The 16273-nt window shown below is 37.9% G+C and overlaps 1 protein-coding gene across 1 annotated transcript in view; it reads left to right on the top strand.

The window, feature by feature from the left end:
- The window catches only part of hmcn2 (hemicentin 2), a 91915-nt gene that overhangs the window by 46938 nt on the left and 28704 nt on the right, over positions 1-16273 (top strand). Inside the window, exons 31-50 of the mRNA XM_084087153.1 lie at positions 31-309; positions 383-525; positions 5446-5596; positions 5686-5919; positions 7370-7483; positions 7609-7796; positions 7968-8064; positions 9701-9862; positions 9957-10070; positions 10151-10347; positions 10900-10981; positions 11104-11235; positions 11331-11474; positions 11590-11749; positions 12542-12666; positions 12746-12929; positions 13056-13153; positions 13552-13830; positions 13975-14168; positions 14271-14352. Coding sequence (XP_083943279.1) covers positions 31-309; positions 383-525; positions 5446-5596; positions 5686-5919; positions 7370-7483; positions 7609-7796; positions 7968-8064; positions 9701-9862; positions 9957-10070; positions 10151-10347; positions 10900-10981; positions 11104-11235; positions 11331-11474; positions 11590-11749; positions 12542-12666; positions 12746-12929; positions 13056-13153; positions 13552-13830; positions 13975-14168; positions 14271-14352 — 3159 coding nt within the window. The remainder of the gene's footprint in view (positions 1-30; positions 310-382; positions 526-5445; positions 5597-5685; positions 5920-7369; positions 7484-7608; positions 7797-7967; positions 8065-9700; positions 9863-9956; positions 10071-10150; positions 10348-10899; positions 10982-11103; positions 11236-11330; positions 11475-11589; positions 11750-12541; positions 12667-12745; positions 12930-13055; positions 13154-13551; positions 13831-13974; positions 14169-14270; positions 14353-16273) is intronic.

Here is a 16273-nt window from a genome sequence, read left to right as displayed (position 1 = left end):
CATTCTAATCACTATTCTGTCTTTTCACAGCTGCTCCCATGATTCGTGACTCTGGTGAGAATTCGGAGATAACTGTAGTTCTGGGCTTCCCTGCTGTTCTTCATTGTGAAGTTGAGGGGATCCCAATTCCCACTATCACTTGGCTAAAGGACAACCAGCCCATTGTGTCCAGCCCTCAGCTCACATACACACAGGGTGGACAGTTTTTGCGTGTGGCTGCAGCCCGTGGTGACGATGCTGGCGCCTACACCTGCCGAGCAACCAACCCGGCTGGAACAGCACACAGACACCACACGCTAAGAATTATGGGTAGGTAGGCATGGGACTCATGGCTGAATGTTGTTTGTTTTTGTCAGAGATTAATGCTGTGCCATTTCCTCAGTACCTCCACAGATAGAGGGGGATTCTACGACTCTCAGCTTTGGCAGAAGAGAAGAGAAAGTACGAATTAATGGGACATTGATCTTGTCATGCCTGGCCAAAGGATTTCCAGAACCTGTCACACAATGGTTCAAAGATGGACAGGTCTGTATATCTGTTTAGTATCTCTCAGGTTCTTCCATAGCTTTTTCTAGACCACACTGCATAATAGTGAATATGATATTTCTTTTATTCAGCTGTTAATGAACAACAAGAAGATAATATAGCTGCGAGCAGCGATTGCGGGCCCAAGCCGGTGGCACCGCCACCCTGGTGCCTTTAGTTACACTAAAGCCACCGGGGTGGTGGTGTCACCGGCTTGGGCCCTCCATCGCTGCTCGCAGCTATATTTATATAAATATATATATATATATATATATATATATATAACAAAAAAAATATATATATATACATTATATATATATATGTAACAAAAAATAAATAAATAAATAAAAATATAGATATATATAGATACAATAGGCCAACCTGACTTTGAACACAAGAGGGCAGTATAACACTATGAATGACATAATTTATTTATTTTTTGGACTAAAAAAACATTCTGGATGTTTTTAAACTTAAACAATTATAAAATTGAAAAAAAAAGAATAAAATGGGTTTAGTTCTGATATTTGTATAATTTTATATAGAAATAAATGGTGTATAATTACATTTTTAGAAGATAGGAGGTTTTTAGTGTTTCCTTTTTTGACATTACTTTAATCCCTCGCCATAGCAAAACCGTTTGAGATATTTATTATCTGTTTACAATTTAGCATCTTTAACCCTCTGGGGACCAAGCTGTTTTTGGGGTCCTTGAGATGTTCTGACATGCCTTGACATTTGTGCTTTTTTCAGTTATTTATAAACATGTTAATGGCAAAGGTGTAAATTCACTCTATATAGCACAAACAGGGCTACCATAATATGCGAGCAACGTGTATGTAGATGTTTGTATTTTTAAGAGAATAATGTTTATGCGTGGTTATTGAAAAAAATTAAAATGAAAGTTGCTGAATTAAGACCACAAAACACATATTAAATATGTGTCCACAAGACTTTTGACTAATGGATGTTGTCCCTTTGAGTTCTAGCTTCAAAATTATGTAAAAATAGTCTTGCTTTATCGTTCACAAAAAAAAATACATTGATTTAAATGGTGTAAAAAAAAAAAATTGCTTGGAAAGCCAATATGCGAGGGGGAGGAGTAGTTTACACCTTAGATTATGAATGTCCCACCCACTCTGCATAATGATGAGCCATTCACTCAGGTGTGAAACTGACTGAGCCACAATGCAAGGACAAAAGATGTATTTAGAAGAAGACTTATATTGACCATTTAAGATTTCGCTTACATCTCTCTTGTAAATATGTTTTGCTATTTTATTCAAAATGTTACAATTACAACAATACTTACAATTTCAACAATATTTCAAGTGTACTCTTTCTTTGTAAAAAAAAAAAAAAAAAAGAATATAGGCCTACATTTTATCATATGTATTTATTAGTTTGAATATAGCCAACATTGGAACATCTAACATCTTAGTCTATGAATTTATTTTTGACAAAAATAGTATTTTTTTTGCAGTTTAATACGTTGCTTATACAAATACATTTTATTTCAACATATTCCAGTCGATTTTTACTCATCTCAGTAAGCTATAGCAAAGCAGTTTATTCTTTCACACACAGACGCGCGATTCATATTTAGGCTAAACAGTCTTTACAAATATGTCCCCTTCATTCATCTCACAGAAAGGCGAGTCATATTATAGAAATGCGATTCATCTTTTTGCGGTTTACATAGGCCTACACTAACGTTATTCCATAACGTTATTCCACACGTGAGAAAAGAAAACAGCCTACCTCACTCCTCAGCGGAATCTGCTCCTCATTTCAGGAGATATTGCTCCTCATCAGCACTGTTCTGAGGAATATTTTCTCCATAAGGTAGGCTATAATGTCTCACTCGCGAGGAGTCGCGACGCGCTTTGTTTACAGCTGATGTGGGCGTTTCACAGCTCTGAAATAGTTCTCAGAATTTGCGTTTGAATAGCACGCGCTCTCCGGGGAGTGGTCACATTACTGTGAATGAGCTCCTAATGAGCTCGACAGGAGTCGCTCTCTTTTTATACAGATTACAGAAGATGAGAATATTTGTTTTTTTATATAAATGACTTCATTTAAAAGATGCGATCTCAAGCTTTATGCCCGTGGGTCTGTTTGCCTGTTTGACTGAATTTTCGCGGAGTTATAGATCATTTTCGAACGCGTTTCAAATGGGAGTTTACTGACAGAGAGAAGGCAGAAATCGCATCATGTTAATTTTTCTTTATTTGTCAAAAAGCAAAACACTTTATTTTTATTGTGAGTATACAGAAAAAAAATAGAAACTGAACAGGATCGATTGATGTATTACACGAAAATGAAAGATCAAAATTAACAGAGCATTTAGTGTTTATTTTCATTGGTAAAAAAAAAAAACGAGCAAAACGCGCGGGCGCGTTTGTGGTCCACAGCGGGTTAATGTATTTTCATCATGTTGAAAAAGTTTGGTGGGAATAAAATAAACCACTTAAGAGGAGTGGGTAAAAATTCAGAGGCTGATTTTGCAAAGAATTCCACATTCAAACCAAAATATCTGACTTCCTGTTGGTGGGAGCTAATTACTGAAAATTAGAAAATTGTCCGGCTCGATGAGACCAATATGTGTACTGATTTTTGTGACTGTACATAAAATTAACCCCCTCACTTTTGTCAAAAGCATTTTGAAAGTGACACACTTCCTGCTACCAGTTGGTGGCGCTATAACTTTGACTCACAATAGTTACATCCATCTGATCGGCCTCTTACCACGAACACACTGCTGAAGTTTCATCAAGATCAGTTAATGTGTGCAGAAGTTATACCACTTCGTGTTTCTCTTTTCTCGCCATAAATTCGTTTCCTCGCCACGACCAAACCGTTCGAGATATCAAAAATCCGTCCGCAATTTAGCATCCTCAATGTCTTGACTTCATGCGGACAGAGTTTGGAGGCGATTGGATGAATTCTCTAGGAAGAGGACATCAAATTTCACAGCATGCGTTTTTCAAACAACCCATAATAGCCAACTTCCTGTTGGGCTGGCGTAAAACTTGACCAGGGAAAGTTGTTCGGCCCGATGAGATCTATATGTGTACCGAGTTTCATATTAATTCATGCAAGCGTGTTTGATATATGGACCAAGTTTTCAGACCCCGTTCAAGGGGGCGCTGTCGAGCCCCCCTGCCACGCCCGTTTCTGAAACTTTTCACATGTCTACTGGCTAATAAGTGTTATGTGTCTGTCGAGTTTCATCCAATTTGAAGCATGCTAAGAGTTTCAAAAGCATCCGAAAAGAATATTAAAGTTTGATGCGTTGCCACGGCAACAGTATCTAAGATATCAATAATCCTTTCACAGGTCTACATCTGCCGTGTGTCTACATTATACACATGAAGTTTTAAGCAAATCAGGTAAAAATAATAGAGTGATTTCAAAGCATTTTGAAAGTGACACACTTCCTGTTGCCAGTTGTTGGCGCTATAACTTTGACTCACAAAGGTCACATCCATGTGATCGGCCTCTTACAACGAATACACTGCTGAAGTTTCAGCAAGATCAGATAATGTATGCAGAAGTTATAACACACTTCCTGTGTCCCATTATTCGCCATACATTTGTTTCCTCGCCACGGCCAAACCGTTCGAGATATCAAAAATCTGTTCGCAAGAATTCATCCTCAATGTCTTGACTTCATTCACACCGAGTTTGGCGGCGATCGGATGAATTCCCTAGGAGGAGTATTTCACATTCCATTGTATGCGTTTTCCAAACAACGTATAATAACCGACTTCCTGTTGGGCTTTTGTAAAACTTAAAGCATGAAAGTTGTTCGGCCCGATGAGATCTATATGTGTACTGAGTTTCATATTATTACATGCAATATATATGGATATATATATATATATATATATATATATATATATATATATATATATATATATATATATATATATATATATATATATATATATATATATATATATATGGACCAAGATTTCGGACCCCATTCCAGGGGGCGCTGTCGAGCCCCCCTGCCACGCCCGGGTACCAGCTTAAGTCCGGCCCTGATGGCCGCAGGTTCTGACCTGTGTGCAAAGTTTCAAGAGTTTTTGAGCATGTTAAGGGCCCCAATAGTGGCAAAAAGGCAAAAAAAAAAAAAAATGAAAAAAAAAAAAACCTTACCAAAACAATAGGGCCTTCACCCTTTCAGGGCTTGGGCCCTAAATATTGAGTCACTTACTTTTTGTTCCTCCAACTAAAATGGTTCCAAACGAATTTAAAGCAGAATCAACTGTTGTGCATCTCTGAACAACAAACAGTAGTGGGTCCAAAAAAAATCAGCAATTGTGAATGAATTGGTTTAATTAATAATCAAAAAAGACTTAAAAAAAAATGCAGCTCATATCTGTTGCTTTCGATGACGTGAACTCTTGGAATTGAAGATCGGATTTATATCCGTTTTGTGAAAACACATTTATGTGACCAGGTGTAAATGGAATCGTTTTGATAAATCAGATAGCTATCCAATCTGAGAAAACGCATGAAGTGGCCAGGTGTAAACAGCCCCTCAGTGACTCACTCTAAAGACAGTCACTTGTCACCACCTACTGGCATATCGATGTAACCTGCACAAAATCTCCACCACTAATTCACAGACTCACAGAGTGCTGTTGGACTGTATACATCGAAAAGCCACCCATCAAGTCAAAGTGTTTTTCTTTGTTTTCTTCTCTGGTTAGCTGTTCTTTGGTTAAAACTGATTCAAGAAATGAATCAAATAATTAAAAAATTAAAGCAATAAATATTCCCCTGAGCCACACCAGCTCATGTCCAGGGAGGGGCTGAACCTGAAATCGCAACAGGGGTCTTCTAATCAGCTTTTGAGGATTAATGAATGAAATAGTCATGAAAAAACACTCTCTTATTCATGTTCCACAGCTATTGAATGGGAATACACACACCGGTCTGAGAGTGAACAGTCACATGCTTCACTTCGAGAATGCCATGCTATCCCATGAGGGCCAGTACACATGTGTGGTTACCAATTCTGCTGGAGAGGATAAGAGAGACTTCCACCTCACTATACAGGGTCAGTGCAAATTATACACAGATACACATTTTTTTACTGCTGTATTTGATTATTTAAGATTTTCATGTTTGTTTCTCAAACCTCCTCAGTTCCTCCAATCTTTCATCGGGTAATAAATGGTGCTGCTGGTTTCTCACTGGGAGAAAGAGAGGGGGATGAAGAGGACCTTGATGGCACTGAAGGGATGGTTGAAAGACGGGAGGTGGTCCTGGGACACTCCATCAGTCTGTCCTGCGAGAGCAATGCCATTCCTCCTCCTCGACTAAGTTGGTACAGACAAGGCCGGCAACTCACCAGCTCAGACGGAGTTGTGCTTTTACCTGGTGAGTGGAGTGAAACGTTCCTTTTGTACGAAGAGTCAGTATATAAGGTTTTATTTCAGACAGCATGTTTTAGACATGAAATGGAGTATTAATACAACTTCTATATCCTATTTTATATTTATTTGATGAAAAACTGTAAAAACAGCAATATTGGGAAATATGATAACAATTTAAAATGTTTTTTTTCTCTGTTTATATATATTTTAAAATGATTTAATTTATTCCTGTGATGTCAAAGCTGAATTTTCAACAGTCATAACTCCAGTCTTCAGTGTCACATGATCCTTCAGAAATCATTGGCTGTGTCCAATACTCTCTTGAGTAGGTACTTATTTATAAAATTATATTTATGCATTATATATATAATTATATTACTAAAAAAAAATATGTTCTATATAGTATGAGTGTGTGTAGTACAGTATGTAATCTGGATGTACTACAGTACATTCGCCATGTTGTCATTATCATGTGACCTACCAGCGTCAGTAACGTCGCTTCACTGCCATCCATAAATCCTCTCCTGTGGCCTCATGGGATGATAAAGTATTTATCGTATCCACACTTCAGAATCTCGCTGGAAGAAGGAGGTCATCTGGGTACTTTTTGCCTGTTTTTTACTGTGAATTCGGACTTCTTTTGTCACACACTGTTTTCACCTACTATATAGTAGGGAAGTATGCGATTTTGGATGCAGCCATTCTAATATGCTGATAAATTTCCTATTATTATAAATTTCCTATTATTATCGTCAATGTTGAAACAGTTGTGCTGATTTATATTTTTGTGGCAACCATGATCGTTTTTTCAGGATTCTTTGTTGAATACAAAGTTCAAAAGATCTGCATTTATTTGATATATAAAGTCTTTATTGTTTCTTGCTACTTTGATTAATTTAATTAATTCTTGCTTAATAAAAGTATTATACTTTCAAAAAAAGAACAACATCTTACTGACCCTACATTTTTTATTTTGTTTCTATATGTATTTATGTTGGTATTAGTATGTCACATTAACATGTAAAACAAAAACAACAACTTGGTATTACCATCTTAACACCATGGCTATTTTTAGTTATAGTAGTTCAAAACAAACTATGCAATCCATCTTCGTCTTAAAGATAAAAACATTGGCAAATGCTATTGTCATTAGCTGGCTGTAATGATGCATGCAAAGCTGAGGAATCAAATGAAAACGTCTTCAATAATAAATCCAACAGAAACACATAGGAGAACTTCAGGAAGAAAAACACAACCATGCTACCATAAACGATACAGAACAAAGAACTAAGAAGAACTCAGGGCTTATATGCAAACTGGGTAATCAACGTAGAAACAGAACAGGTGTGGGGAACTAATTAGTAACCATGGAAACAAACCAGTGGGAGGGAAAATGAGAATATAACATATACAGTATATAACATATTTTTGTTTGTTTGTGTGTCACTCTTCAGGAGGGCATGTCCTGCAGATCCCACGAGTACAGATTGAGGATGCTGGGAAATACACCTGCCAGGCTGTGAATGAAGCTGGAGAAGACAAAATGCATTATGACCTGGAGGTGTTGGGTAAGGAAGTAAATCCAACAGATAGATCTCTATGGCATTCAAATATATGAGCATCATTTGTTAGCTTTATTAATAATCAGAATGAAAGATCTTCATAAACGTGACTCTTTGTGCATTTTACACAGTTCCTCCTGTGATTGATGGTCAGACTGACGAGTTCATGCAGGAAGTGGATGCCGTGGTCAACACCACTGTATCACTACGGTGTGATGTCACAGGAAACCCCACTCCAGCTGTATCTTGGCTGAAGGATGGTCTGCCCCTCTACAGCGGCCCTCACCATCAGATACTTGAGGATGGGAAACTGCTGGAGGTGATGTTCATGAGCCCAGTTTTACCCCAATTCTCCCCTTTTTAAACATAATATCAGTGAATTATGTATGTGCATTTAAATGGATCAGAAATTAATCTTACATGGTTAATTAAAATATTTTGCTACTTTGCTACAAGACATCTTGTATAACTCACCTGTGCTTTTCTGTAGATACTGAATGTACAAGTGTCAGATGCAGCCAGTTATCAGTGTTTGGCGGAGAATAAGGCTGGAGCTGTCGAGAGACTCTACAGCTTGTCTATTCAAGGTAGGAGCAATTGACGGAGTTTCCACAGTCATGAAAAATCAGGGCCTGAAAGTATCATAGAAATTAATAAAATCTTACAGTCCTGCAAACATAATGGAAATGTAATTAATGATGAATTATATTCTGCTCTAAAATATTTTATAGGCTAAATATTTGAATTACCCAACATAGAAATTCATCACCTTCATCACCATCAGCAGTTTCCCATCTTCTAGTATAGGGGTGTAGTTTTTCAACTAAAACTTAAAACTTTGTATGCGCTTTGGCCGTTCATTTACACAACAGCGTTTATGGGCCGGAAAATACAAACTTTTGAAAACTGGTTTCAAAGTGCAGGTTTTTGAAAACAATACCATTATCTTCTCAGTGTAAACTACAAAAATGCGAATGTGTGTAAACGGTGATGTCATGCACATGCGTATTGCATGCAGTCTATAAGTGCGTAGTGTTTCTTTACAAAGATATATCGCCAACTACTGGCCTGGCAGCATAATACAGTACTTTTATATATATTATTTTCATTCAATATTTTATGTACTGCTTAATAGAGCTTCAGTTTGAACAAGAATAAAGTTCAAAATAAGCCTATACTATATAAATAGCAATGAAGTGGGGTCTGCTTTTTTATAATTTTGATAAACATGACACAATATAACATCACGACTACATGAAAAGAGCTTTTACTGTTACAAAAATACATATATGTGAGCATTAGTGGAACTGAATGTGTCAAACTAAACATGGAACAATCGTGGAACCGCTGCCGTCATCAGAGCTTGTGCAGCCGCTCTGGAGAAGCTGTGTCAGCAGTCTGCTCTCGAATCGTTGCACTTTGAGTCGGACAAAATTTTCTAACTGGCATACACTGCTTCAAGTCAGCCTCTGATCGCTCTATGCTGCATGAAGTCGAACAAGCCTTTTAACTTCAACTCTAATTAAATACACCTGATCCAGCTAATTAAGTTCTTCAGGCTTATTTGAAAACTACAGGGCTGAGTTCGAAATCGCCCTCTATTCCCTCATTCACTATTTCCTACATTACTCCACTAATAAAGTCCACTTGAAGGAGTGAATGAAAACGAGTGAGTGAATTCGGACACTGAGTGCGCTGGAAGGGCTGCCGCATTAAGTGTGTGCCTGCTTCTTAATAATCATTTGAAACTTAGCAAACTGGCAACTCCAGTAGAAATGAAAAGATTTATCTTGAACTCTGTCCTGGAAACTAGCATGTATAAACAATTAAACTAAAATATTTAATAATCAATTAAAAAGAATTTTTTACCTGTATGAGTATGATATTACGTATTGTACCCACTGTACGGAAAATGGATGGATGGATGGATGATTCAGCTGAGGGCGCCATCTTCTGGTGAGATGATGGAAATAATTTGGCGCACACTCTCACAGTGCATTATGGGTATTCTTTAGCCATATATATATATGAAAATTTCAATTTGATCAGATAAATCCAGCTTTAGTTAGCATAAGAAACTTCTTTGAAAAACATTACAAATCTTTTAAATGGCAGTGTAAATTGTGGTTGTATACTGTACAGTCTATCATCCTTATCTGTTCACGAAACACCAAATAAAAAATCATACGTATGTAGCATAAATTATTTTTATTTTAATGTTAGTTCCACCAAGGATTGTGGGCCGCCGTGAGGAAGATATGAGCGTGGTGGAGGGTCACATGATCTCTCTGCTGTGTGATGTGCAGTCATACCCACCTGCTGACATCATCTGGACCAAAGATGGGCAGGTGCTGGAGTTCACCACTGGCATCCACATACTGCCAGGTGATTTGCAGTCTAAATGTAACTCTATGTGTTTATAAACAATGCTTCATGAAGCATTTATTTATGTAATGTGCCATCATCCTCCTGTCCAAAGGTGGTCAGATGCTGCAGCTTCCCAGGGCTGGACAGCAGGATGCTGGCCAATATGTCTGTACAGCCACAAACTCAGCTGGACAAGACCAAAAGAGCATTCTCCTTACGGTTTATGGTTAGTGGTCTATAGGCTTTTTAATAATTAATCAGTAGATTACTATAGCAATGAACACTTTTTGATTTGGCCCTTTCTAGCCCTGCCTACACTGGTGCCACGTATTGAATCAGAATCAGAGGTTATGACACCTCAGGTCGGGTCATCGCTTATTCTGCGTTGTAAAGCCAATGGTGTCCCTGAACCAGAGGTCACATGGTATCGTAATGGACTTCAGCTGGCTTCTGGAAATGGTTTGAGGATAGAGCGCCAGCAGCTAGAGATAGTTGGTGTACAGGTAAGAAAGCACTGAGAAAACTTGTGTTTTATAAGAGACTCCAATATATAGACAACTTTAAATGCATATACAGTTATATAGCATATACACTACCATTCAAAAGTTTAGGAAGATTTTTTTTTTCCTTTTTGAAATAAATTCATATTTGTATTCATGAAGGAAGCATTAAATTGATGAAAGTGACAGTAAATACATCTACAATGTCAGGAGATTTGTATCGCAAATAAAAACATTTTATTTTATTTTTTTAAATTCTAGTCATGAAAGAATCCTGAAAAAAGTATAACAGTTTCCTGCATTCAATGTTGATAATAATAAGAATTGTTTCTTGAGCAGCAAATCAGCATATTAGATTGATTTCTGAAAGATTGTTTGACTCTGAAGACTGGAGTAATTGCTAATATATAAATTGTGAAATAATATTTAACAACATTACTGTTCTTACTATTGAAATTTTGAATGATGGTGTGACTTTAAGTGTAAATATATGTGGTATAAGTGGTTGATTTATAATTAATGCTTTGTTGACATGGTTTCTGACTTTTTCTTTAGGTGGCTGATGGAGGGGTGTACTCCTGTAAGGTGTCCAACATTGCGGGTCAAGTAGAGCGCACCTTTAGAGTCACAGTCCATGGTGAGTCCTAAAAACCCAGCATAACTGCAACCTTTATGCAAATATTCCCTGTTTGCATATGCATTACAACAGTTAAAGGTGCTGTAAGCAATTTCAGATGTTTTTCTAACTTTAATTTTTAGTGCCTCCTGTGATGGAGGGCCCTCTTCATGAGGCCCTCACTCCGAACTTGGGCTCCCATATCACCCTCATCTGTGAGGCCTCTGGTGTACCTGTACCAAACATTGCTTGGCTGAAAGATGGCTCTCCTATTGGTCAGTTAAATACCGCACACTTTCAGATGTCAGTGTGTTGTTGGTGTGCTTCTATTTATGTTGCTGCTGTTTTTGTTGTTTGTTTCTATGTATAGAAAGCAGTTTGCAATGGAATTGGTCACTGAGAGGAAACAGACTGGAGTTAGGCCCTCTGCAGCTTTCTCATGCTGGCACTTACACCTGCATCGCCAAAAACAGTGAAGGGCAGACACAAAAAGACTACTCACTTACTATATATGGTAAAACTGCCTTAATCAATAATCTCTGTTTCAAATAATCTCGGTCTTGTTTCTTGTTTTACACTGTGTGTGATATGTCAAACTCTAAATAACCAAATGTATTTGGAACCATCAGCATCACCCACCATTGTAGATTCTGGTCACCCATCAGAGGTCAGTGCACCTGTTGGGGAGGAACTGACTCTTGAATGTCGGGTGACGGGTAAACCGACTCCCAAAGTGAGCTGGCTGAAGAATGGAAAGACTCTTGAGAATGGACAAACAGAGCATATAGAGTAAGACTCTTAAACTGATTCATTAATCTCTTCATTTTAATAATATAATATTATGTCATGATACTCAAGGACACTTTACAAACATAATAAAACAATCAACATTAAATAACAATGATCATCATTACAACCTTAACTGAATGGATACAAATACAATCACTTAAAAGCCTGCCTAAAAATGAGTCTTAAGATGTGATATAATATAATATAATATAGTATAATATAATATAGTATAATATAATATAATATAATATAATATAATATAATATAAAAGTATTTACTGCATATAAAGAGGATATAGAGTAACTCTCACACAGAGTTGATTTCTTTCTTTTTTTATAAATATAAAAATAAGGAATTGATTTTGAAAAATCTGAAAAGAAAGAAAGAATTAAATTGTTTAATTACACTTTTCTTACACCTTTCACTCCGATTGTTAATCTTATATTATTTGTTTTGTTTAAAAATTAAATCTAAAATAGACACAAATCACTAATGGGACTTTTTGATCCCAATGTATAATGTAATGTAATGTCATATGATATAATATGTAATAAAATAGATTTATATCTAGATTAATATCAGAAAAATGTATCTTTATAAAAACTAATTACATTTTTCAATTCTTACATCTTATATGCTTACATGCTTATAATATTATTTGCTTAGAACAATTATTTGTATTTTTCTGTTAAATTGTACTTAAATCAATAGTTTTTATAAATAATAAAACAATGTTTGTTTTATGATTCACAGTAGCACTAACTGATTTGCTGATGTGTGCATGTATTTCAGTATCTCTCCAGATGGCAGCACTCTAACACTTCTGAATATAAAACCAGAGGACTCAGGAACATACACCTGCCTGGCTGTCAGCTCCGCTGGCCAAGAGAGCAAAATCTATGCCTTGTTTGTATTGGGTGAGAGCAGTTGTCTTTGTATAGTTTATTGTGCACAACACAAATCTGTGAATTGATTTTCATATTTTTTGCACTACAGTTCCTCCCTCCATAAGTGGGGAGACCAGTGTCCCCCGTGAGGTGCACACCACCCAGCACAGTGTGGTCACACTGGAGTGCAAAGCCACCGGGACTCCCCAGCCTCAAATCAGCTGGCTGAGGGACGGTCATCCTTTACTCCTATCACCACGCATACGCCTGCTCTCTGCAGATTCTGTTCTTAGGTCAGTTTTGCAAACAGAATAAAGACAATGCTGTGATTTCTGATATTTTCATTAGTTTTTTTATTCATCTGATATTTTCATTAGTTACATTAGTTTTACATGTCCTGTATCCTTGTGTCGGCACAGGATTGCATCGGTGCAGCTGTCTGATTCTGGCATCTACACTTGTGTGGCACGTAGCCGAGCTGGATTAGCTGAACTCAACTTTGACCTCCAAGTGCAAGGTAGATCTTTTTAATTGATAAATATAAATAATATAAATAAAATGAATAAAGAAACAACTTAATCACAATAAACACTTTAAAGTCACCATGAAATCAAAATGGACATTCTTATTTGTTATGAAATATTGCAATATTTATTATAAATCATTTATCCGTGCACATCATTAGTTTATGTGCCCCCATTATCTTTCATCAAAATTACTTCCCCTCCCTCTAGCGTCTCGCACATGAGATTGCAGCAAAAGCATACAACAACGATCCAATCAATATTCAAAATCATGTCCTGTTTTTGTTATATTTCACTCAGATTTGAGTAACAATAGGGAAAAAAGATGATCGCAACTTCCATTTAGCAATTAGCTACATGTTTAGCCATTGCTGTTTGTCTCCCTCATCAGCTCCCCCTGCTGTTGAGCGCACAGAGCCGACTGAGCAGGTGGCCGTAGTCCAGGGCTCTTCTGTAACGCTGACCTGTGAAGCCCGTGGTGTGCCCCCTCCTACTTTGTTGTGGATGAAAGATGGCCAACCTCTCTCACTGCACCGCAATCTTCTCCTTGATGGACAGGAAACCCGCTTCCTGCTCTCTGATGTGGGTCCCAGCGATGGAGGCCTCTACAGCTGTGTGGCGAGCAACCAGGCAGGAAGCAGTACCAAGACTTTCAACCTGACTGTCCTAGGTATTTGCAATCAAAATGATGTATGAATGTAAACATGAGAGACTAGAGAAGGTTTTTGGGTCCAAAACAATAATACTTTTAGGAGCAAAAATACATAAAATCTAATGTAAGCATTAAATCTGATGATGTATTTGCACATATTAGAGCCCCCCAAGATATCCGGCTCTTCATCCCCTGAGGAGCAGCTGGTTGCAGTGGACAGTGTGCTGGAGCTGGAGTGTATTGCTACCGGTCTCCCCCCCCCTACTCTCAGCTGGCTGAAAGATGGGCGTCCACTACAGGACAACATGGCAATAATAGAGAGAGATGGGCAGCTACTCAGAATCAACAAAGTCCAGGTGCTTTGAATTTAAGGCTAATTCAAAATGATGTTTAGCTTGTTTTGCATTTGTGTGTGGCTTTGTGATTGTGCCAATATGTTCTGTCATGTTTTGGAATAGGTGGAGGATGCAGGCCTATATACCTGTCTTGCTAATAGCCCAGCGGGAGAGGATGGTAGAAACCACTGGGTGCGCGTACAGCGTGAGTGAAATGTTTTTTTTAAGCACTAAATAGATTACAATTTGTATGCATCACACAAGAAAATATGGTGGAAAAAATAAATAACAATTAATTTAAGATACTGTCACGTTTTTAGTTTTTTTGCTCTGTTTTTCCTGTTCTATTCATGTCTGTGTTTCTTGGTTAGCTTTCCAGTTTGTTAATTAATTCAGTTCTCCTCCATTCCCTGCCTGTTTGTTTCTATGGTTTCTGATTGATTTGAGTATTCTGTTCAGGTGTGTCTCGTTAATTTACTCATCATCTCCTTTGTTTGGCCTCATGTGTTTAAGCCCCCTGTTTGAGTCTGAGAACGGGTGGCTCTGGGACGGCCTCCGTGGCCGTGGATGGGTAAAATTCCCATGGCAATTTCTGCCCAACGCAATTTCTTCCTGCATATCGTCCGCCATGCTTATTCTGAGGTCTCGCGAGATTTTGCGAGATTTCCTGTGTTCACAGTCGAGATTCTGGTTGAAAATCTGTTCGTGTGTGGTGTGCTGTCTTTGTCACATCATGGCACACCACACACTATAGGAGCAAAACGGGGTGCTCTTAATGCAATCGTGCTGACCATCACGAAAAGAGAGAGAGAGAATGCACATAGTACTTACATCTACTGTGTTTACGGGAATACTTGACTTGGCATTTTGATATATTTCTGTGTTTATTTGGCCGTTTAGGCGCGCAACCGAAGACAAAGGCTACTATGTCCGTGTTGCGCTCAGAGCGTGCGCACAGCATCCTCTCAGTAGAATTCAGTTCTCTTTCGCCACTTATCGCGCTTTTAATATTTATTTTCAATTTAAAGCACATCCTGCTCTTTTCTTTCTCTTTCATTCATGTTTTGTAATTATTAACTTTAAACAGAATCGTCAACTGAAATCTGCGCGGATTATCAAAAATCCGACACATTTATAGGACATAAAGGGTCTCTGCGGCAAAAGTGAAAGTAGCCTACCAGCGGCCAGCGGGTGAAATGTTTCGAAATGTCTTTTTGCACAGCAAAGCACCCGTTTCAATAAAAGGATATATTAAAGTTTATATAGCCTACTTTTACATATTTTCGCTGCTGTTCTAAAATGATTTTCGCCATTACCTTAAACAATCTGCAGCTGCTTGAATCCCAGTGCAGGAAGTTACCACAGAAACGTAAGTGGTTAGTTGATTGCTGTGGTAACTTGTGAGTGACACTCATGAACAGCACTGAACACGCACTTATTATTATCATAACTTTTCAATAACTTCGGTAGGCTGTACAACAAGGGAATTGTAATTGACTGCTTTTTCTGCAGAGAGCCGATCTCTGTTGATGCTTCTTAATTTTTTTATCGTTTGTCGGTAAAGGGTGAGAGACCTTGCGAGTCACAGGTTCCCAACCACTGGTGTACACGAATCAATAGATTAAATTACGTGACCTTTCACGAACTGCCGTGAGACTAGGCTGGTCTGACAGGGTGGGGGGCGTGGCATCACAATGGTGGCTCCATTGTGATGTTGGTCAGACAACCCTAGTACGCTATGGGGAACGGCTGCAAAATGTCATGTTAACAGCACAGAACAGAAACCGTCCCGTGAAGCCGTAGTCCGGCGGGGACAGTCAGTGAGAAGGGGCAAGGACTTCGAATGTCCAGAAATGGCAGGCGCAGGTTCGGTGTAGAGCCGACCGATAAAGGATTTTTAAGGCCGATACCGATACAAATATTTGGTGATTTAAAAATCCGATATTTCGATATATCGGCCGATATATATTTTTAAAAAAAATCCAGAAACGCGTAACAAAACATGAACAGATTTCCCTAACATTAGTTATTTGTCGTTATTTAAGAGTCCTCAGCCTTACTAAAATAATATGATAATGCAGTTTAAAAATAAACTTGTTTGTTTTATTGTCACAACAGAACAGAAT

This window comes from Abramis brama, assembly GCF_963993115.1.
Source record: "Abramis brama genome assembly, chromosome: 16".
NCBI lineage: Eukaryota > Metazoa > Chordata > Actinopteri > Cypriniformes > Leuciscidae > Abramis > Abramis brama.
The sequence above is the reverse complement of the archived record's forward strand: the minus strand, read 5'-3'. Positions and strand labels throughout refer to the sequence as shown.